At 39.0% G+C, this 22,539-nt stretch overlaps 1 protein-coding gene across 5 annotated transcripts in view; it reads left to right on the top strand.

Annotated features, from left to right (window-relative positions):
- The window catches only part of OTUD7A (OTU deubiquitinase 7A), a 152,854-nt gene extending 141,360 nt beyond the window's left edge, over positions 1-11,494 (top strand). For 4 of the 5 annotated variants that reach the window (XM_052808297.1, XM_052808299.1, XM_052808296.1 and 1 more), the window contains one exon: positions 27-11,494. In XM_052808297.1, the coding sequence (XP_052664257.1) occupies positions 27-1,460 (1,434 nt within the window). In that variant the 3' untranslated portion in view covers positions 1,461-11,494. The remainder of the gene's footprint in view (positions 1-26) is intronic. The other variant, XM_052808300.1, reaches the window with a different exon arrangement.
- Positions 11,495-22,539: the final 11,045 nt, after the last annotated feature.

Raw genomic sequence — 22,539 nt, 5'->3', positions numbered from 1 at the left:
ATCTAATTATAATTACTTTTCCGTAGCAGGCCCCTTTGGCTCAACCAGAATCCCCTACAGCTTCAGCTGGGGAAGACGTTCAGTCTCTGGCTGACTCAATGGACTCGGACCGAGACTCCATCTGTAGTAATTCCAATGGCAATAATGGCAAAAACAGTAAAGAAAAAGAAAAGGACAAACAGAGGAAGGATAAAGACAAAACCAGGACGGATTCAGTTGCCAATAAAATAGGAAGCCTCAGTAAAACCCTGGGAATTAAACTGAAAAAGAATATGGGTGGTCTTGGAGGCCTGGTGCATGGCAAAATGAGCAGAGCCAATTCAGGAAATGGAAAAAATGGTGACACGGTAGAGAAAGTCAAAGAGAAGAAGTCTAAGTCTCGAAAAGGGAGCAAAGAGGAATCTGGACAGTCTGCGAGCACTTCTCCATCCGAAAAGACCACTCCATCTCCAACTGACAGAGCTAGCAACTCACCCATTGAAAAGATGAACACTAAATCCTTCTCTGACAAGCAGTCTGACCCATGGAAGTACAGCACTGATGTGAAACTCAGCCTAAATATTTTGAGAGCTGCCATGCAGGGTGAACGAAAGTTTATTTTTGCTGGCCTTCTTTTGACCAGTCATAGGCATCAGTTCCACGAGGAGATGATAGGCTATTACCTGACCAGTGCACAGGAGCGTTTCAATGCGGAACAAGAACAGAAAAGAAAGGATGCTGAGAAAAAGGCTGCACTGAATGGGTCATCTAGTAGGAAGCTGGAGCCAGAAGCATATTCAAAAGAAAAATTAGAAACATCTCCTCAGGATAGGGCATCACCCGTCTTGCCTCAAAGCCATACAACTCAGCTGGTTTTAAAATTTAAAGATCGCACTAGTCCCACTCCTGGGTCATTTTCTTCACCTAGTAATGGTGCTAAGAAAAGTGGACCCGTTCCGGTATCTGCCCACTATAGCCATACACCACCTGTTCAAAGACAAAGTGTCATCCATTTGCATGATGTCAACTCCAAGCCATCGAGCTTCCAAGATGATACCTACAAGCCAGTGGTTGGCACCTTAAAAACCTGTGCCACCTATCCCCAACAAAACAGATCACTGTCTTCTCAAAGCTATAGCCCAGCCCGGATATCCGGTATCCGTACAGTGAACACAGTGGAATCGCTGAGCTATGCCATGCCTACTGAACACAAGTCTCAGACATACACAAATGGATTCAATACCGGCGATATTAGAGACTGCTTAGAATATGCTGATGAGGATGCTCCTCAGACCTGGTTGAACAATGATAAAAATCAAGGCAGAAGCACAGTTTGCCCATTATATTCCATCCAGCAGAACCGCTGTAAGAAGGAGAACTGTTCCTTTTATGGTCGTCCTGAGACTGAAAATTACTGTTCATACTGCTACAAAGAAGAGTTAAAACGCAGGGAGAGAGAAAGCAAGGGACACAGGCATTGAGGATTCTTCCGTGACTACTTAGTTTTACCATTTTCTTACTTACAAAGTAAACAGTGTTGAATTGCAGTAAAAGGAATCCTTAAAAAAAGAATAAAGGATTGATGAGTAAATAGTGTCTAGCTTTTCGCTTTTCTGGGGCAATGAGGAAATAATGAGATTAATTTATCATAAAAAAAAATATTATTTTCCATTTTGTCAGTGTCTTTTTTACATATACTGGTAAGCTGAAGGGTTGTTTACTCCTTTGTCAGTGCTGTGTATATGTTTGGTCAAAAATTTACTAATGGTGCCTGAATTTACACTGACATCACTCAGGTAGTAGAATGATAGGGAAAAGTCATAATATCGGAGATGTGGTGTTGTAGTAAGGTAGTATCTGCCTTGCAGACATTTGAAATTCTATAGCTATTATGAGAGTATTTTTTCCTCGGTAAAACCTAAATTTTTCATAGCCTTTTTTTTCAGAAGGGTAGTGATTTTGCATACTGCACATTTTTAACATGGCAGCATATTGCATTACTACTAATGTTTGTACTCACTTCCGTCTGAATGATTCTGGGAAAATGGGAGTGAAAGGTCTGAATTCATGAGGGCTGTAGCTCTTCCTGATTTTAAGTTCTTACCAGTTATTTCTACATTTCCATAAAAAAAGTAGATTTGAGCCACTTTTATTTGTACTGAATTTTTAAACAGGTTTTATAAAAAATACGTTACGACTTCCAAGACTTCACGTCGCAAAAAAAACGCACACAGTATAGTTTTGGGCACCTGAATTTCAGTAGTATTTTCATTGCTGTTAAAATTAAGAGAAATTTTTAAACAAAATTTAAAATATAAAAATTTTATTAGATGTGGGAAATTTGATCAACAGCTAGGAAATTAGGATCATTTTAGAGCTGAACGAACTGCTTGTCAAAACAAATGTATTGCATCAATTGATTCCCTTAGCCATTGCATGAATTTAATCATTATATATTTATTTCTCTCTCAACATTATCGAGTGATAGTTACTGCAAACGTAACTACTTCTGAGCCTTTCTTGAAGACTGTTGGCTCCACCTATTTTTGAGTCTTCTCCTAGAGTGAGTTATGTACCCACCAGGAGGTTCCAAGATGGCTATAAAATACCTCCAGTATGAATGGCAACTCCTAGCACAGATTTGCACAAGTCTGATATCCAAATATTTACATAAGTATTTGCAATATTTTTGAAAATAAAACTTTCCTTATAGAAACATTTCTGTAAAGCAGACACCACAAATACTGTTACAGTAGATGCATGACATTAGGAAGTTTTCTTGAATATAGTACTTGCTGGCTTTCCACCCCTCCAGCATCAACTGGCATAATGTAGTAAGAATAGATATTTAGTGTTCTTACACTTGTAATCAATGGCTCATTACTGTCTACCCACATTTTTTTTTTTAAAAAGAGCTCATTTTCCACAAATAGGTGAAGTACTGCCTTCAAGACTGCTTACTCTGCCACCTAAAGGTGCAGAACATGAGTTCTGCCTTACTCATTATGGAACAGCACTTTTCTGGTCCGCACAGGAAAGATTCTTTGCCAACGAATCTTTGTTTCTGATTCTTTTCTGCTGTACCCCAATTTTTACTCTTGACATGGGTGGCACCATTTCACTTGTGTACAGTTAATCCTAGTTAGCCTTGAAACCAAGCCTGAAATAGCCTGTGAAACAAGATCCACAAACTTAACGCTGACGTGTGCTGGCTTTCAGGAAAAGTACGTAAGCTTTTGCTAATGTCCCACTGAAATTTGTGGAACTGAGCACATACTTAAAATTGACCATATCTTTAGGTTTTCTGCTGAATGGGAGGTTAAAAGAATAGTTTCAAAATAAGTCCATTAGCCACTCCTAAAAAGTCATGGTCTTTACCACATTAGCTGTTCCATGAATCCAGACCTGTACTTTGTATTTCTTGCCGTATACTGAGCATACGCTGAATGTTACTGAATTTGCATTCCTTCATAAAAGGGAATTATTGGTATGCATAATGAGAGGTTAATACTCCATGTGACTTCTGTCCTCAAGGTAAGCACATTCTAAAACCCATGTCTCTGGTTGCGTACACTGGAAAGCAGTGCCCATTTTTGGTTAACTTGTGATTACATGTAAGTTGTCATTGCCAAAGAAATCTGTGACTGCAGATTATGCTAAAACAAGCCAGATCATGTTAAAACAAATATCATACTTGATTGTACTTGTTGCTGAGACTGAGAAAACTGACGGGATAAAACTTTATGAAAAAAAAAGAAATATTTAAGAATTCTTAGAGCCTTAGAGTAGCAGTAGCATTTGATACTCTGAGAATTGCTTCTATGTAAAGTTGTGCTTAAGAAATATTATATTAGCAGCAAATTACATCAGCCCGTGTATTTAAGTCAGTTGTATCCTTTCTGAATGAGGAAAAAACTAACAGCACATATGTAAAAATAAGCAATTACCATGAGAATTTGCAGTTTCCCATTTTTCAAAGGACTTGTTTCTATAATATGTTTTTAAGATCTACTACTCACAAAAGAAAGAGGTTTACAGCTGGTCAATATTTAGATAGATTACTCTCTTCTAAATTATTGAATAGATTGTACCTGTATGTTAGATTATTTTGAAAAAGTAATTGGTCTTCTGAATAATAATGGGCTTGCCTGTATAGGATACCAAACTTCAGTGTTCACTATCATCCTCGAGTCACTCGGATATTTCCATAAATATTTACCACTATTGGATTGCTCATTTTAAAATATCTGTTGTATGAAATACTGACAGAATACTTTTTAGTCGTGCCTGTTACCTCAGAATCCTTTTCTTGGTATTTTTTGAATAATTTGCTCAATATTGCTGTTTTCTTTTAGAACTCGTCAAATATCCCACTATTCTCTTGTCCCTTAACATTTAATATTGAAAAGAAGTTGCAGGCCTACAACGCAATTTGCCAGTTAAAATCTACCCGTCTTCCTAGTAGTTGTCCTTTTTTTCTGGATAAGTAATACTGTGATTTTTTTTTTTTTTTTTTTTTTTTAGTTTTTTATTTCTGAGCTATTTGTGGCAGTTGTCTAAAGGGGATACCATAGTTGGTTTTAAACAGTCCAGACATGCAGAAACAGCGCCTCTTCCTGAAGAAGTGATTGTCCCATTAAAAGAAGAGCCTAGCTATAAGAGGAAATTTTCTACCTATTTTTTTCAGAGAGAATTCCCAACTGCTACTGAGTTGCATTCACCAGCACTGAAAGGAGTTGTGTCCTTCCTTAGCTAGGTGTGAGAGGGAATAACCTTCAAATGTATTTTTCTGTTGCACTAAGTGGCTAACCTTTGACTGCTCTTTTGGTTTATTTTTCCTTACGTTGAAAGCAAACGTAGCCCACAGGCCAGTAAGTCCTTTGCCGTGCCTGATCTGCACTCTCTAAACCTTTCAGAGTTTGTTATTGTTACCACTTAGTCCCAGCTGTACAGAAAACAGTTTTGGTTTTGGAGGACCCTATTCGTTTCTTCTGTTAGCTTAAGTGGCTGCAATATACATGCATATTTTTGCATTTGTATGTGCTCTTTTCCCCTCTTTCCTTGATAGTGATTCAACAGTTATCACTGTTGTCGAGATTTCAAAAGTACAGACTAAATCCTGGGTAGGCTACACCTTCCCAGAACAGATCCAAAACTATCGGGAGATATTTAGGTTGGAGGAAGCTGGAATTTTTTTAATGTGTGAATGTGCAGTTTTTCTAATTTAAAAAAGGCTTAAACCTATTATGCTATTTTTTTACTTTTGTTCATAAACTCTGATACAAAGGTCTGTTCGTAACAGAGGACACCTGTAATACATAATGGGTTTCAGTCACACTTTATATTAAAGTTCCATTTAAAATGCTTTATAAAGAGTTAATAAACTATTGCTAGACTTTACAAGTATTTTTTCAGACGTGGGTATCAGTTGTAGCTAACAACATATGGCTAACAAGCAGCTCATTCAGAAGAAGGTGGTGTGGATTATCAAAAGTAATGAGATATTTTGGATTTTAAAACAATTGATTAACGTTTTCTTATTACGGTTCATTAAGCTTTATAAATGCAATGGAAACATAGTGTGTGTCCCAGCTTTCTTTAGCAATTAGTTCCTTCTTCCTAAGTCAAAGGTAACATTAAGGGGATCAGTGAAAGAAAGATGCCGTACTTGGAAAGTTTTGTGTTGCTCATTTCTTAAGAAGTCTAAAGAGGCCAAGTGAAGTCTTCAGAGTCATCTTTTCTAAAATTGTAAAACTCATGATGTGAGCAGTATTACTTGATACAGAAAGCACCAAGAGACGCTTAATGTGGATTTGCGCACCATTTGACTGCAGATCAAAGCAGTCTGTTGAGGCAATATCAGTCCTTGTACATATAGGCATATTCAGGGTAATCTACTTCTCGTGTGATGAATGTGTAGATATCAAAAAATGCACAGCACAGATCTGACAAAATACTGCCCTCTAACTCTCTGATTCTGCAAACAGTTACACTGGTGCTCAGCTTCACCAATATGAATAGTCCCCCTGACAGCAAGGAGACTGCTTATTTTCAGAAACTTAACATAACTGTTAAGAAAAAGCAGAAATGTTTGTGGGATCAAGGCCTGAGCCTTTAGCCAGTGTTTGTTCCCCTCAGGCTGCCTGACGTTACTCTTCCAGTGAGAGAATCGATGAGAATGTTGCCTGAGGAGTACAGGGAAGCCTTAGGCCTCTTTGGGCTAAATCTGCTGTCCTCTGAAGTCTGTGGACAGAATCCCATTAGTAATGGGGGCCTTAAATCAGGTGCTTCATGGACACACAAAATACTTGCAAGCTGGACGTGAAAGTAAAGTATAAGCCAGTAAGGGAGTAAGGTCTTCGTAACACTGGGAATGTTTTGCACAGGTAAAAAACCCATATGTTAATAGAAACCACAGTAATCTCAAATAAACATAGGTCCAGAGAAGCAAAATAACTGATGCTGATTGTAGATGGCTTTTCAGCTTAGTGTTTTCTAAGTCTCTGTCAGTGTATTTGAAGAGTATTTGTTTTAGGGTATGGCAGCTTACGCAGAGGATCACCAAACAGTATATAGCATAGAATTTAAATTATTTCAGTAACAGACACTAGTATCTATTTTAATTTGCACATTAATTTCCAGTGTATATGACTAAAATACTATGTTGTTAAAAATGAGAGGAAAACAACACAAAGGTGTTTGTAAGTATGTTCTGTTTGTAGTCTTAAGGCTGTATTATGTTGGAATTTTACAAGCCAAGTTTAAATTGTAATATAGAAATTATTTTTATATTATTTTCGAAATATGCTACAGAGCAATATTTTGCGCCTTTATTATAAACAGGGTCATCATTTTAGTAGGTTACCTTCAGAAATGCTGGTAGAAATTAATGATGAAAAGAAAGCTTTGTAAATGTACTTGTTGTTTCTAACTGCTCTGTCTGTTGTGCACATCTACGTCTAATGCGAGTTGAATATACAAATTTTTAATTGAAAAGCTTTAAATTTTTCTTTATATATTTTGGTACAACACTATCGCTCCCTATTTAATTCCACTCTTCCTTCCAGTCCCTACCAATAGCCACTTTTATAAGCAGCTTCTGAATAAACATTCATCTGGAAAGTTTTCTTACCAAATGAAACATTTCTGCACAGATATTGATTGACTTGGGACATTCATAATATACCCTGAATCCATTGGAGTAGGATTACTTTGCTTCTTTAAAAAACAGAATCAAAAATTTATTATTCCTTCAAAATTAAAATCAAGAATTAATAGTGCAATCATTTAGCATCTGTGGGAAGAAAGTCACTCTAGATCATACAAATGTCATCCTCTAACTGGCAGATACATTGTCTCTTTATATCAAATATGCATTAGCTTCTTGCAGATTAAAGTGTTCAGATTTTATTTCTTCATAGTTCTTTGTACTCTACATATCAATTACTGATGAACTGTGCAAAAAAGACTTCGCAAACTAATGCATGTGTTGTTAGGAGTCAGCGTAGTTCTTAAAATTCCATAACTTTCATGGTTTAGTTTGTTGGGGTTGGTTTGCTTGTTTAAGAATTACTATCAAGGTATGTACTGCAACCAAAATTTTCAAATCTGGATAGCTAACTTTAAGATTCTGCATCTAGGGTTCTCCTGATAAATAGACTGGTTTTGAGATGTACTAAGCATCAATTTCTGTGGGAGCAAAAGCTCTTTCTTGGTTTCAGAAAATCAAGTGAGCATTACTCCAACACATATTCAGGGCTTTTCCTTATTAGTCTACGCTTCAGTCAATGGAATTTACATTTTCTCTTCGGCAATTTTTCCATGTGTGAACAAATAATTGGGCTTATTCATAAAGTGATTGCTTGAGCATGGAGAGACTTGCCTTGTACCAAAACACCATATAATTGTCCATTTAACTGTTGTGTTCTTAATGGGGCTAGTGTATTCCACTGATTTCTGGGGGGATATAAGACCTTTTTTTTCTTGGATATCATGATCACTCTGTTTTGTTTGTTTGTTTTTCCTCTCGAGTGAATATGCTGTTCTGATTGCTGTTTTATCTCCCATTACCTGAATGCATGTACTGTACCAAAAGAATTGAAATGGCTGATGCACATTTGCACTGTGGAACACGCGATATGGGTAAAAGCTACCGTGTTCCAAACAGCCTTAAAAGTATGACTCTCTGGGGACTGAGAGTCATTTAACTGGATGCAGCCTCTGTCCCACTTCCTCATTTAACCATGACTGTAAAACACTCTAGCCTGCTGTAGTCTATGTAACTGTATGCATATTCATCTGAGTAACCTGTAATCTCAAAAGAAATTTTTCTTTAAAAATATGTAATTCTTTAAGTGTTAGTGTGTCAGGAAGCCTTAGTCAAAAGAGGAGATGGGGTAAAAATAGAGAGATGGTGGTAGCTAGCAGAGTAACCATGGCACCAAAATACTGAAAAAAGGGAAAATATTTAAGATGTGTCAAAAACTATTTCCTGTCAAGACTGGAAGTTTTGTAGATCTTCCTGTACTCTGAGAAGACAGAGAAATGTTGTTTTGCCATTCATCTCTGCATTTAACATAGTCTCTTACTTTGTTGTGGAGGTTTGCTGTTGGGGAAGGGAGAGAAAAATTGCAGGTTTTCTTCCCTTCTTAAACAAAGCAAATTCTACTGTAGTGGCAAAATCACCTGAGATTGCAAAAATATGATCCAATGCTAGGACTAAACAGTGCCTAACTCCTGGGTGTGAGTTGTGTATTTCATTTTCATTTTGCCCCTTTCAAATGTTTTCTTTAAAAAGGGGGGAGGGAGGGGAGTTTAAAGAATAAGCTTGCACAATAGTGACCCAGTTCTTTCTTTGTTCATGTGAGAAATCAATATAAACATGAAAATGGAATTACAGTGGATTTGCACTTTCCCCCCTCAGGCAAGCTGAGAGGTAAAAGCCACCTTTTTAGGTAAAGCCCATGTAACTGCTTTGCCACAGAATAAAGTTAGAACCCCTTGGCACAGAAACTTTGCCTGATGAAGCTTGACAGTATGTCAGGAGCCTGAGAGCCGTGGCCAACCTAGCCAAAATGGAGCAAGTCTGGTCATTCTTGCCTTTAAAAAAAAGATACAGTTCATTCTGGCCCGTGGTGTCTGAAGAGTATCTTTGCAGTAAAGATTAAGTGGAACGCTGCCTTGTTGTCATTTGCCTCCAGGTTTAAGTAACACAAAGCGTCTTCGCCATGCTTTTGGTTAAAATACGCAGGAGATGTGGTAGCAAAACATGGCCTCTCAGGCGCAGAGAATGCCCTATGTCTCCTTTTAACGGGCTTGCAATCAGGTATGAATTGAAACACAGCCATGTGGGCGTGATAGAAGCGCTCTTGTCTCTAAACTTTGCAAATTGTGTGCACTTATGTTTTAATACTAACAGAAATTAAGCAATGATTTTATTGTTTATTTGCTCAAGATTCTGAGTACTGTAAATACAGTCTTTGTATAATGCACATAGTACATGTACAGTACAAAAAATGCTTTTCCCTTGGAGATGCTCAAAGAGCTTTGCACGCACATGATACCAATCTCTGTTCATTTACCATAAGCCAAGGAAAACAAACAGGATTTAAGACTAGATTAAATAATGAATGGAATTAGCCACATAGACCTAAGCAGCTAGGAGTTCCCAACCATAGTATTGCAGGCCAGCTTTGACAGTTTTGTATAAAACTCTATCCCAATGATCTAGATTAGTTTTGTGCTATTTCCTGGGGAGGAGCAATTACTACTGTGTCTTTTCCAAGCCCATTGCTCTTACCCTGCTAACTCCGTGTTGCATTTGTAATGTGCCAGTCTTACCATGATTCAGCTATGAATCACGTTTTCAAATCTCGTAGAGCTCTTGTTTTCTTACTGGAATCTGTCTAGAGCTTTATTTTGCATTCAATTTTAAGACATAAAATACAGTTAGAAACTTTTCATAATGCCTTGAAGTTGACTGTTGTGTGGCTGAAAGACTTTGTTCTCCTTGGAAGGCCTTGTTCTTCCTCATTGGTTCTTGTAGTTGAATGAAACATTGAAAATATCAGTGCTGTTTACATGTATTTCTGCCATTTGGTATACTTTATCTTTTTTGTTACACAATTCTGTGTTGTTAAAACCCAATGCCTCTCAGATGCAGGCAAATCTTGAAGGACAGTCTGAATTATTATACACAAAAGGTGTATGTAGCTAATTCATCATAACTTTACTATTGTATAATATGCCCTCCCCAAATTGTTTGTACATCTTTTTCTGTTCCTAACATTTTTTTCTTTCATCTTCTACTTCCTTGGACAAATTCTAAAGCTCTTTGTCCTTAAAGCCTGTGGTAGGTTTTCCAATAAAGACGACTTGGCTTTCTCAGTTCAGTTTGCATATAGAGTGGCTTGTCTCCCAAAAACAGACTTAAAAGAACACAGATGTCACACCCTTAGTTTATAGAAGTTCATTTACTCATTAACTGAGTGTCTCTGTTTAATTATAACCAAAGCTAATTATATAAAGTTTAAAAAATCAGGACAGGTAATATGACTCTTTCTAATAACCTAGCAAACTCAGCATTTTTAAAACAGTAGAAATGTACAATAAATGTATTTGTACTTGAAGTCCATATTTCAAAGAAAGATAGTAGTTGGCTGTCACTGGGGCTTAAGTAAATGTTAATAAGGAATAAAGCAAGTCTCACTGATTTTTGTTGGCTAAGAATTCAACTTCTTCGTAGTCATACCATCCTCATTTTTCAGAGTCTGAGTTTGGGTTTCTTGTTGTTTTCTGTAAGTTCATACTATTTTAACAAAGATTGATTTAGGATTTCAATAAACAATATAACAGATGTATCAGAAATTTATTTAAAGCTGAAGTTACTTTTCAGGTTTCTCTGTGTTTGACCATTTTCGTGCAAAACTGTTATCCCATGTAAAAGGAGTAAATTTATCTTTTCCCAGTCCCTTCCCTATTCATAATTTAAAGATGCGATTGGTTGCAGTCACTTTTGTCTGCAGACAAAACAGTTGATTGTTTTTAAGCTGACTGCCATATCATGTTTAAATCCATTGTTCAAAAGAAACAGGAGCATTAATTAACGTTAAAGGATAATGAATATTTCTTCTTGTGAAAAGTGTGAGTTCTTGAGAACCTTTTCTACATGCAGTTTTCATTCAAATTCAATTTAAATGTCATTTTTAATCTGATCCATACTTTGACAAAGATGATGTGTAAGAGCTGTTTTTAGCAGTTGGATTGTTACTTTGTAAAGTATTAAAGCACTAAACCAATTTTTGCAATAGGTAGTAAAACTTGCTTTTGTTTTGAAAAACTTCCAGTTATAACTGTCGCACTTTTTATAGCAGAACTGTATTTAATTTCTTTCTTTTATGAAAGATTACTCAAAGTAACTGATAGCTCTGTAATCTGTGTGGATTGGCTTCTCCATTATTTGAAACTGAGAGAAGCTATAATGCCTATTCAATAAAATTAACTTATTTCTAAAGTATCCATTTGCTTGAATTCTTGTTTGTGGTTTTTGTGCGCTCTCCTCAGTGTTATGCTGGGGAAACACTGAAGCCTAGAAAAGAAACGAGGGGCAAAGGGCATGCCGCAAATCGGGGGCAGGGGTTAATTGGCTCATCATAAGCTTTCATTCTGCTGCCATAAAGTTCACTCAGTTTGATTTCGAGATTCATTTGCATAGATTGGATAACTCTGACAGCCTGAGGCAAAAGCCAGAAATCAGGCACTACCAGGCCTGGTCAGCTTTCATTTTTACAGGGTATTCCCAGTTCCTAGGCTCCAAAGGCACAAGGCCTCTCCATGCAAGGAGGGGCAGTGCTGCCATGCCGCTGTGCTGTTGCAGTACAGGGTGGGCTGTGATTGTCGCTGTTACCATCCTCAGGACATCTGTGCCTGTGTAATCAGGCAGCAGGCAGGGTATTTGTCAAGCAACTATTTTTGAACTACAGTGTTTCTTTAGAGAAATCCCAAGTGCTGAAGAAGTCACATTAACGTGTGGTAAGTTGTTCCAACAGTTACTTAGCCATTTTTTAAAAAAAACTTTTGTTTCTAACCTGAATTTGCCTAACTCCAGTTTCTGCCTTTGGATCTCATTTCAATCCTGTCTGATTGAGGAGTTGTCTGTTGCCCTTCAATTGCTTGTACCTTCTGATGGGGCTATTCCTTAACCTTCTCTGTGTCAGGCTAAGCAGATCGTGCTTTCCAAGGCTGTTGCAAAGGCGTATTTCCAGTTCCTGGAATGTAGTCTTTCTCATGCCTTTTAACATCTCCCTTGATCTGTAGATACCTGAATTAGACTGAAAGCTTTTTGTGAAATACACTCCAGCTCCATCAAGAATTAATTCAGGCAGACTCTGCTGCAGACTGTGTCAGACAGCCTCTCTTCTGAATTAGTCTCTGATTCTATGTAAGAAGTGATAGCATTTGCATTGCTATGCAAGTTTCTTTCCTAACTGAAATTATTGTATATTTATTCACAAAGATGCTTTTAGTCTTTCTGGCCATAAGATATACAAGGAACACTCGTTCAGCTGTTTTTTGACCTAGTATTTTTCAGAGTCCTTGCTTCCTGAGCTAGAGTCCTCCATCTGGTGAGTATAGCCAAGTTGTTGGTTTTTTTCCTAAATGCCGAAGTTAATTTTGATTGTGTCAAACACACTTTGTTTGTACCCAGTTTACTGAGCATTCCAGATTACTCTGTATTAGCATCCAGTAATTTAATCTCCTAATATTATTAATAATTCTTTTAAGCACTTTCCCCTGGTGATTGATAAAACTATTAGTTAGTGTAAGGCTGGCCCTCTCTTGAGACAGTGGATTGGTGATAAATTATTTATCAGTTAAACTTCTAATCTTTTCAAGTAATCTAAAAAGGTTTGAAAGGGCCTGTTTTTTATAATACTGACTTTTTGTATTTTACCTTTCTTTCATTCTTGATTCAAGTTCCATATTAACCTTTTTATTATTGTGCCTGTGTTCACAGCACTTGTTTACCTTCAATAGTTCCTGTTTGACATCATCTTGAATTTGAATTGGGAATAAATCAGACAGTAAAGGGGGGGGGGGGGGGGTAAAAAAATCTTTGAACATGTCTACCTGTTCTGGAGATCTCAAAGGTTTCCATCTACTAATATGCCAACCTGCCATTAGGATTTCCTTTCTTCTGGTGCAAACATACTGTACCTACAGGCAGAAGAGAAGCTAAGGGTCAGCATACCTAACTCAGTAGAGGTTATGGACTTGCTCAAATCTGTGGATTTGCTGAAAAGTTTTCTTAACTGGCATGACTAGTTTCTAGGAATATGGTTCTTAAATATAAGGACATTGTAATACTAAATTTATGTGCCTGGCTGATAGATACTGGAATTATTTTACCTTTATTGCAATGGTACATTAAATAATTCTTGTGTACTCTTTTTGTATTAATTTAAAGGCCACAATCATGCAATTTGTTCAATATTATATAATATTAATCCTTCTAGAGCTTTATCAACTCCAAGAGGGCTTCAGGAAAATGCAGGGCAGACTTGCTTGCAGAACTGGAATTTACAATCAAGAAACACTTTAAGACTTCCCTGGGGGAAGGACATTAAAGCCACATAAGGCTTTACTTGTTGAAATCTAGCATTGGTTGGCCTTCCTGATTGGCATCCTGGCAAAAATCCAAACATTCAGATTCCCTCAGCTTGTTTTGGAGATCTGTTTCCTTTTCACTGTGTGCTTGAACTATCATGGATGAGTGTTCAGTCAATCCAGAAGTTTGGAAAATAGCGTTTTAATTTATGCTGCTTGTTGCTAATGTCTCTTATAAAAAGTTGTCAAATGGCTCTGTTTGGGGTGAAACTCCTTCTCTGATGGCTTGCTCACTGCACTAACCTGCACTGCAGGTGCCCCTGGACAACTGTTACCAGTTAACTATCTATTGGTCTCCTGCTGTGGGGATGCAGGAAGCAGTGTTGGTATCACATACCACTGCACAGAAAACTGGTGATAGATGCTTCTTTTTAATAGCATATAGCGAAAATTTGATTTCTTAATGAAAAGAGAGGGAAGAGCCCACATCTGCAGAGTGCTGATAAGAAGGAATTCTCCCCAGCCTGTCAGCTTTGTCATAAGTGATACCAGTTTTCTTCTGTGGCATTTTTTTTCCTCACCAAACTTATACTTGATTTCTGGTAACTTCAAATCCTATCCAAAAAGTTACATAATTTACTCCTAATGTTTTTTAAATGTAGAAATCATCTTTGCTACAGGAATTTTTTTTTTTTTCATTTGTTTGATTTCTACGCAGACAGCTCAGTTAAACTCAATGTGTAACTAGAAAACATTTCTAAAAAGCAGCAGTTTTGGGAGTCCCCATGTGAGTCAGATTTCTGAACCTTACCGTTTATAAGATCAATAAATTTCAAGAAAGATGACTGACTGGGTAAAATTTACCCCTAGAACTAGAGGGCAGATCTGTAGCCAGAACTGTTAAAATGTATATCATATATGGGTTATCGGACCGGATTTTAATACTTCAAATAATTCGGTAAACAACTAGCTTGAAAACAAAAAGGTTTTACAAAATTAACCATATGTAAGCGCATACTTTATTTTACTTTATAGAATTGTGTTCAAAACCAGTTTTCTTCATAATATCAGGCTGTACTTTGCAGCTAAACCCTTCTCCAGTGAAACTGTTACTGACTGTTCCACCTCATAGTGAGCCTCTTCACCCTATATTATTCACTCTTAATATTTTCCCAGTCACTTCTGAATTATTCTTCAATGCTTATACTTCAGGAATTCAGTATTTACGTGTACCCTCATGTGTTCTACTTTCTGTGGTCTCATTAAATAAACCTATGTATCACTCTGAGTTGTCGCCACATTTGAAAGACTCTCTCCACTTATAACACAATCACAATGTTTCTCTTCATGTAACCACACTTGCAAGAAAAAAGTGTATTATAAAGAACAAATTGAGTAGCTTTCCCCAAAACTCCACCTAACTTGGATGCCTTGCCGAAATAAAGCTGTTAATATTGTTAACTCAGAGGAAGCAAAATGAAAGTAGTTCAAACAACCTAACAGAGCTATAAAACTCAGATCGAGAGCAAGGACCAGTCATGTTGTAGCAGCTGATTCTCCCTTGTCTAATTTCAGTGTACATCAAAAACGCTGACAATGGAATTGCACCATTGAAAAGCATCTGTATCACAGTTACCACATGGGAAGAACAAGCCACAGATCAGGGACATACTGTAAATGGAGAGTGCATTACTGATGTTGCCCCTCAGGGTCAATAATCTAAATACAAAAAAAAAGGGCCAGAGGTAGGTAGAGTGGAGAACTCAGAGGGGCATAAGGATCCTAAAACAGAAGTGGAAACTGTGGCTGACATGCTGGCTGTGTGTCTCCTAGGAAGGACGATGAAGACTTTAAGGAGAAAGCAGACTTTACAGGGCTCCACTGGGAGTTGATAATAATGGTTTACAAGACTGCTAAATGGCTAATCTAAACTCACAAAGTGCTGTGAATGTAAGACAAAAAATGAGCAAAAATATTATTATTACTGTATATAGTCATAGCACTTGCCCAAATGTCTAGCTACATGCAGCATAAGAACTAGGAGAAATCTGATTGGTGAAGCAAAGGCCAAGGCAGTTACCCGAGCTCCTGGGGCTGGAGAGATTCCTAAAGGATTCCTGGCCTCCCTCTGTTGTGCCCCATTTTACACTTGCAAGGCAAAAATACTGTCTTTCTACACAGAAAAATGTTAAGTCACTCTGTTCACTCAAGAAGGTCGCAGAACCATCTGAATAGAAAAGCCATGTGTCTCAGTGCTGTGCAGAATAATACTGAATTTACTTTCTTCATTCTACAGGAAATCATCTTCAGGATGCCTACAAAGGTTGAAAACTGTTGGAGCGACTGGAATGAAAGCAAGGCAGACCCAAGCATCCATACCTCTTACGCAAGATTCAACAGCATGTAAGTCATGGTATATTGAATTATTTTAAATGTAAAATATCACACATTAGACTTCATCTGCCAATTATAATAAAAAACCCTGATCATTGAATTGAAGTGAGTAGGAAGGAGGTGGAGCAAATGGCAGTGGCTAGTGTAGGACTCAGTTATTAATACATTTTAATTAGTAAGTATGTGAGTATATCAACCATAGGTAGACCAGAGAAAGCTGCCTACGTAAGGCCCTGCCTATGTAGGATGGGTAGAAGCAGCAAGTAAGCTCTTTGGCACAGTTACAGAGAGAGCAAGCATCCAGTCCGGCCCCATGAAATCTGTTGTTAAACCTCACAGATGATCCTTACTTCCACAAGGCAGTGTCCATGCTGTTTGAGATTGCATTAGATCAAACCTCATTGCTCCTGAGGCAGACGCTGCTGTCAGCTCAGTATTTGTCATCTGCTCTATCCTGGCTGGCTCTTGTGTTGTGTGAGCTGCCCCAAAAGGTCACCAGGCGCTCCTGCCCCATAGCGAATCCTGACAGCACAGGAAGATAGATCTTCACAACTGCCGTTTTATATGCACTTTCTGTTGCTTGTATGTGTCCCCAGCACAGTAGTTTTGGCATACTGATAAATATAATACAAAAGAGTCCCATTAGATTTGAAGTCCGATTTCCTGCCTAGGCAATCAGGAGGAGTTTCGATTTCTCTGCTCTAGAACTGAACTTGATTTGAAGGTAAATACAAAACATTGGAATTAGTAAGTGCTGGGAATGTAACTGCAGGGGAGAATTCCTCTATCTCTTTTTGCAGTGCTTATGGGTAACATTCTCCAAATGACACAATTTATGTAAACAGAGAAGAATCATGAGTTTAATTTGGTATCAGAGTTGGTTGTAAAATCTATTATTGACTTCTTGTCTTCTGCACAGTATTCCAGCAAAACATAAAACTGGCAAATGTATGATCTAGGGGTTTTAAATGTTGGCAGAAGGTTCATGTAAAAATTGTTGCTTTTTTAAGAAAGTTTTTTAAGTTAAGAAATTACAAAGAAAAAAAGGAAGTTGTTTCCGGACAGGAACTCAAGTTATGAATGTGTGACTACATAAAATAACCAACTACTCCCTGACTTTTTCAACAAAGTTTAAACAGCTCCGTAGCCCTTCCTTTTCAAAAAGCTGACACATCGCTTGTGTTGATAATTTTCCAGAATTTCCAGGTTCTCGCTGGGATTTAATATAGTAACGAACACTTTGCAGAAGCCTGGTTAATATGTTACCAAGCATGTTCCGAATTTGCCATGAGAACTAAAGAATTTGTAGGGTTGAGGGAGTGGGACACAACCATGAAGAAAGGCAGCTCTAAGGCAGAGCTGTGCTTATAGGCAGACAGCACTAATTCTGCTCCAGCATCCAGATCTTTTATCTGGAGCAGAATCTGGCTAAGGAGGAAAGTGCCCACCCTGTGTTCATGCCGGCTCCTTGCCTGTGTCTCTGTGAGGTACCCACAGATGTTGATGGCAGTGGTTGTTGTTAGGTACTTCTCAGCCGAGAGTTGGATGAACTCACTGAGCTCATTTCCCATGTGGCAATTAAGTCTATTGCTGTCTGATGGCCTTTGAGGTATTTGCTGTGCCTCTGGCTTAGATTTGGACAGTCAAGAGGGAGCTACGTGTCTTTATAACTGATGAAACATGTACCGCAGCCAGTCTGCTTTGTCTTTGGCTTTTGCTGTTCATACCATGACTCTTGGTTTTTGAGGAAATTATTGGAGAAGCCAGGAGCTCATTAGCTGTAGCATAAATACCACATGAATCTGGGCTTCTAAGATTTGTGGACAACACTGCTGTAACATTTTATTTTCAAAAGTAATTGAAAGCAAATACAAAATATAAATGTTTCAGCATCACTTTTACTGTATAGTGCTTCATATCATTGAAGTGTGGCTAGCACCAAGTAGTTCAAATGCTCATTATCCTGTCACATCTGCAAACCTTTTTAAAATTAGAAATACTATTCATTAGAAAAGACACTCTTTAGCATGTCCTTATTCTTCCAATTGTTTTATCATTCATGGGAGATGACATTTACCTCTCTGAGCTTAGAAATAAACAGAACCTCATCCAGCAGGTTTGCAAAGAGGTTCTGTGTAATTAGAGACCCAGGGGCAAGTGTTTATCAGGCAGGAAAGGTATGATTAGGAAATTGTACTGAATAATTTCCAGGGATTTTTCCTAGCAGCAACCTTCCCAGACTGCAGTCATGCTTACAGGAAATGGCAGTTCTAAGTTAAAAAGATAGCTTTTGTGTGATACTCCCCAAAGCAAAGAGGCAACTCTTTTTAGAGGCACCTAAAAGGGAGGTACTGCTTTAGGTATTGACTGCTGCTCTCTGACATGTTCCACTTCTGTTAGGTATTTCACACAAATATTCCCTGTGGTGTCAGGAACTTACAAGCTGGGCTGGGTCTAAGATGAGGTGACCCCTAGAGTACAAAAATTTGTGTGTGTAACACTGAATGTGGATTGTGGTTGGATAGTAGGGAGCCAGAGTGGTTTTCCTTGGAGAGGGCAAAGATGCCATTCATGTCTGTGTTGACTGCAAGGTGCTGTGCAGAAGATGCTGAGCAGGCAAGCAAGGAGGCTCTGCTCTGAAGCAGTTGCAGTTCGGAGTGAGATGGGATGTGAACACATGAACAGAAGATAACTAAGGAAAGGCTTTTTTCTTCTACAGGCAATAGTAACATTAACACTGATAGAAGACTGTGCTGTAAGGCTGAGGGATATCAATCTAAACCATTGCTATCAGTAAAATAATAGTTGAATTTTGAAAGCATTGCACACATTGTTCCATCATGTTTCGGCTCCCATATCCAAAAGGGCAGGGTTTTTTTCTGAGAACCTCCCATCTTAGTTCATAAAATGACTTTCTAGTCCTATAATAGCCCTGTACTTCAGGCAGATTATTTTAAGGACCTGGTGAGGGTGCTACATAACTTGGCTGTGATTTTTCTTACTGCGTAACTTCATGCACAGAACTGGGCAGAGCCTGCGCCAGTTGTTCTCTAGGTGTCAGCCAGCCCCTCCCAAAGCCAGATCACAACACACAGAGAAGCTGGGAGCCTCAGCACAGATGACAGATATACATAAACACAGCCAGAGTACAGCTGCATTTTAAAGCTCGGCATTCAGCTGTGCCTTCACTCCTATTTAATAACAGTTAAGTGGTGAAGTGATGTCTTCTTGAAATGCTTCTCCTCTCTTAGCAAACTCCATGTAACATACAACTTTTACAGTGACTTGTAGCATATTTTTACTCCTTAAATGTAATGCTTCCTTTTTAGTCCTCCTTAATCATAGTGATTTTGTGGAGAATACCAAATTTTCCATTCTTAGACATAAAGCTTGATTTTTTTCCTTATTTCCTTTGGCATTAATTATCCCTCCTAAAAATAGACAGGTGGAGTCCAAAAATATCCAGCGGAGCCTTAATGGAAGGTCTCTTACAGGGAAGCCAACAGCCAGGTCTGATTTTTTCACCCAGTCTTGTTTGTGCACTCCCACCCTCCATAAGGTTCCTGTTTCCCAGGCTTGCCTCTTGTTCGGTCACCCAGGTTACTCAGTACAGCTGCTTGCGAGGGCACGTTAAGGGGATACCATACCTTACCCAGTCTTCAGGGAAAGTTGCAAAAGCTGGGGAATGCTGTGGCTGCTTTCAAACCCTCAGCCCCTGAGAGTGACTCCTCTTCCGCAGGGAGGAAGGTGGATGTAGGACATTACTTTTGAGGGATCTGCCAACCTGCTCTGCCTTCTGCAGCCAGCCCATCCACGCCTGCTGCCCGGGAGCATGGGCATCTCCCTCAGCCCTGGCCTTGTGAGCTGGGGGCAGGGCTCACTGCGGCAGCGGAGGAGGGATTGGCAATCCTGAGCAAAATTTTCTTCTTCCTTCTTCCTGTCAAGTCATCCTATTCCTGCCAGCAGGCTGCAAACGGCAGTTTGTATGGCAGCCCCAGAGTTGGAAAGCTTGGGATTTGTTTTACGACTTCCAAAGTCAACAAAAAGGTTGCATGTTAAACCAAACATGTAAGGCCTTGCAACTTCATGGGACCTTATTGTCTGTAATAACAAAGGGTTTGAGACAGTTCTCAGCACAGTAATAGAGACTAAAGGAAGAAACAGAAAATGGACTCGTCTCAGGTCTGATCAGTGGCGATACCTGCATTTTGTTGTAGAAGTCTTGATACAGCCTGGGTTTGGGACCAGCCACTTGTGAGGGTGCCCATCTCATTACTCCCCTCTGGGAAGATCATAGCTGTAATGTTCATTTTTAGATGTATGTGAGCTTCCAAATGTAGCATTTTGAGAAAGAGTCCCAAACTGACATCTTTTTTGCAGAGGGCGGGGAATGAGGCTTGAGAGAAAAATTGCAGGGTCTTTGAAGTACAAAGCTTTGAAGTTTAAAAAAGCTAGCAAATTCCTGTTGCAGTTCACTGTCTGTGGAAAATCTGGACAGTAAGACTTTTAACCAAAGAGACTGGATAACATACTTAAAAGTAACAGACTGGGGAAGTGTGGCTTTCATGTTTTAACTGTTTATGCAGCGGTGGAGAAGGTGAACTTGATTCAAGAAGTGTGTACCAAACAACATTGTCAGTCTGTGCCTTGTTTCTCTTCCACTCAGAGGCTTTGAGTGCATTCACATTGCTGACGTAAAATGCGTGTGTGGTGGAAGGGGGAGGGAGGAATTTCTCTCTTCCCGTTGCTATTGTGTTTTGTTATGTTTTGTGTCTGTTCACTTTGTCTCCAGGATCAGAGAAATTACTCAGAAAGTTATTTCCGCAACAGCAGAGCATGGGAAAACACAAACATCAGTCTCTTAAAGACACACAGTCCTGTTTATTATGCACTTACGTGCCTTACCTTCTAGTCTGTTGGAAATGCTACCACATGAGCTATCTTACTCCTTCCTCTAGCCCCCATTTTGGATTTTGCACCTTAGGCCTTTCACGTTTGCACCTTTTCTCTCTAGAAAATGACAGAAAATTGCCCTACCCTATACTCCTTGCTCATTTTTCTATACTTATCTTCCCCCTCTTTACCTTACCCTCCCCATTTATTGCAGCTTTCATCTCTGTTTCCCACATTTTTTCATCTCATTCCTCTTACTATGCTGCCATACACCTGAAACCCTCTCTCTAACCAGCACCATCTCTCTTGTCCTTCAAATGGGCCTTTTTTCTCAATGGTGTTCTCTCATCCACCCACTTGGCATATTGCATCTTCCATCTGGGAGATGTCCCAGTTGTACTGGGTAGGCCTTGGGAAGAACACTGGGACTAGCTCTGAACAAGCCAGCTTGGGCAGTGTAAGTCTTTGTGACCCTTTGGAGTGTACCTTACGAGTACTAGTGCAGCAGGCTCAGACCTGTTGCGGTGTGCTCAGGCAGGCACATTTATCCAGTGACGCAGAGAAGAAATGTCAGCTCAGCAGAGACCTGCCAGCAACAGCATCTCAGGGCCTCTCTTAGCCTAGCCCCTTATGCTAACCCCTCTTTTCCTGTTGAACATTTGTTCCATCCAGTGGGAGCCAAAGATTTAATCTAACTCCTGCTAGTGCCAACCAGGTAGGACAGGTTGATCCTTTATTTACAATTATGACGAGGCAGCAGTTCTACTCTAGAGCTGTCTTCTCTTGGTGAGGTAGAATTATTACTAAGCTCGGTGTTTAGATTTTGTTAGCAGACCTTTGTGGCCTGTTCTTGCCTAAAACCCCACTCAGGTTTTCTCAGATCTCTTTTCTTCACTTTTTTTTCTCCAGACTTGTTTAATGTAATCTTGTTCTCTGAGTTGCACAAAGCACAAATCTGGCTCCCAAAGCCAGTGTTCATTCATGCTTTCCTCTTTCCCTCTTGCTGCTCAGATGTCTGGGCATCCAGACTCCCCTCCCTTGCCTGGTGCGTGGATTGAGGAATCTATTAAAATCATCCCTTCTTCTCTCTTTATACTCTTCGCTGTGCGAGGAACACATTTTAACTCGCTAGACACAGGTGCTTGCCTGCTTGAATTACTGTTTTGACTTAGCTCCCTCCTCTACTGCTCTTAGAAAAGATGATGTGATCTCTGATCATTTTTGGAGGTGCTGCCTAGCTTGCTTTCTCTGAAATTCTTTAGGAAACCCCACGCGTATTCTGATGCTGTATGAGCCTTTCTGGTCAGCTGCTAGAAACACTCATCTTGTCTCATTGTCCTCACCTTTTTTATTTCAAGCTCCATCTTCTCTTGCTTCTCTTGTTTCTATTGACTGCGTATTTATATTTATGTCGCCGTAATCTCCTGCAGTCAACTAGCAAAGCATGACATGGATCTGCTTCCTTGAAAAGCTGGGGCAATGAACCTTAAGGTGGATTACTTTGAAGCCAGATATGATACACAAGTAAATGTAAATAGGAAAATCCCATCCTACTTCTAGCGGTATTATTGCTTCTCTTCTGAACCGATGGACTACTGCCAAGTCTATGAACATTTCATGGCAAATGCTGAGTCACAGGCAAGACAGAAACCCATACATTTAGCAACC

This window comes from Harpia harpyja, chromosome 14, assembly GCF_026419915.1.
Source record: "Harpia harpyja isolate bHarHar1 chromosome 14, bHarHar1 primary haplotype, whole genome shotgun sequence".
NCBI classification, from domain to species: Eukaryota; Metazoa; Chordata; class Aves; order Accipitriformes; family Accipitridae; genus Harpia; species Harpia harpyja.
The sequence above is the reverse complement of the archived record's forward strand: the minus strand, read 5'-3'. Positions and strand labels throughout refer to the sequence as shown.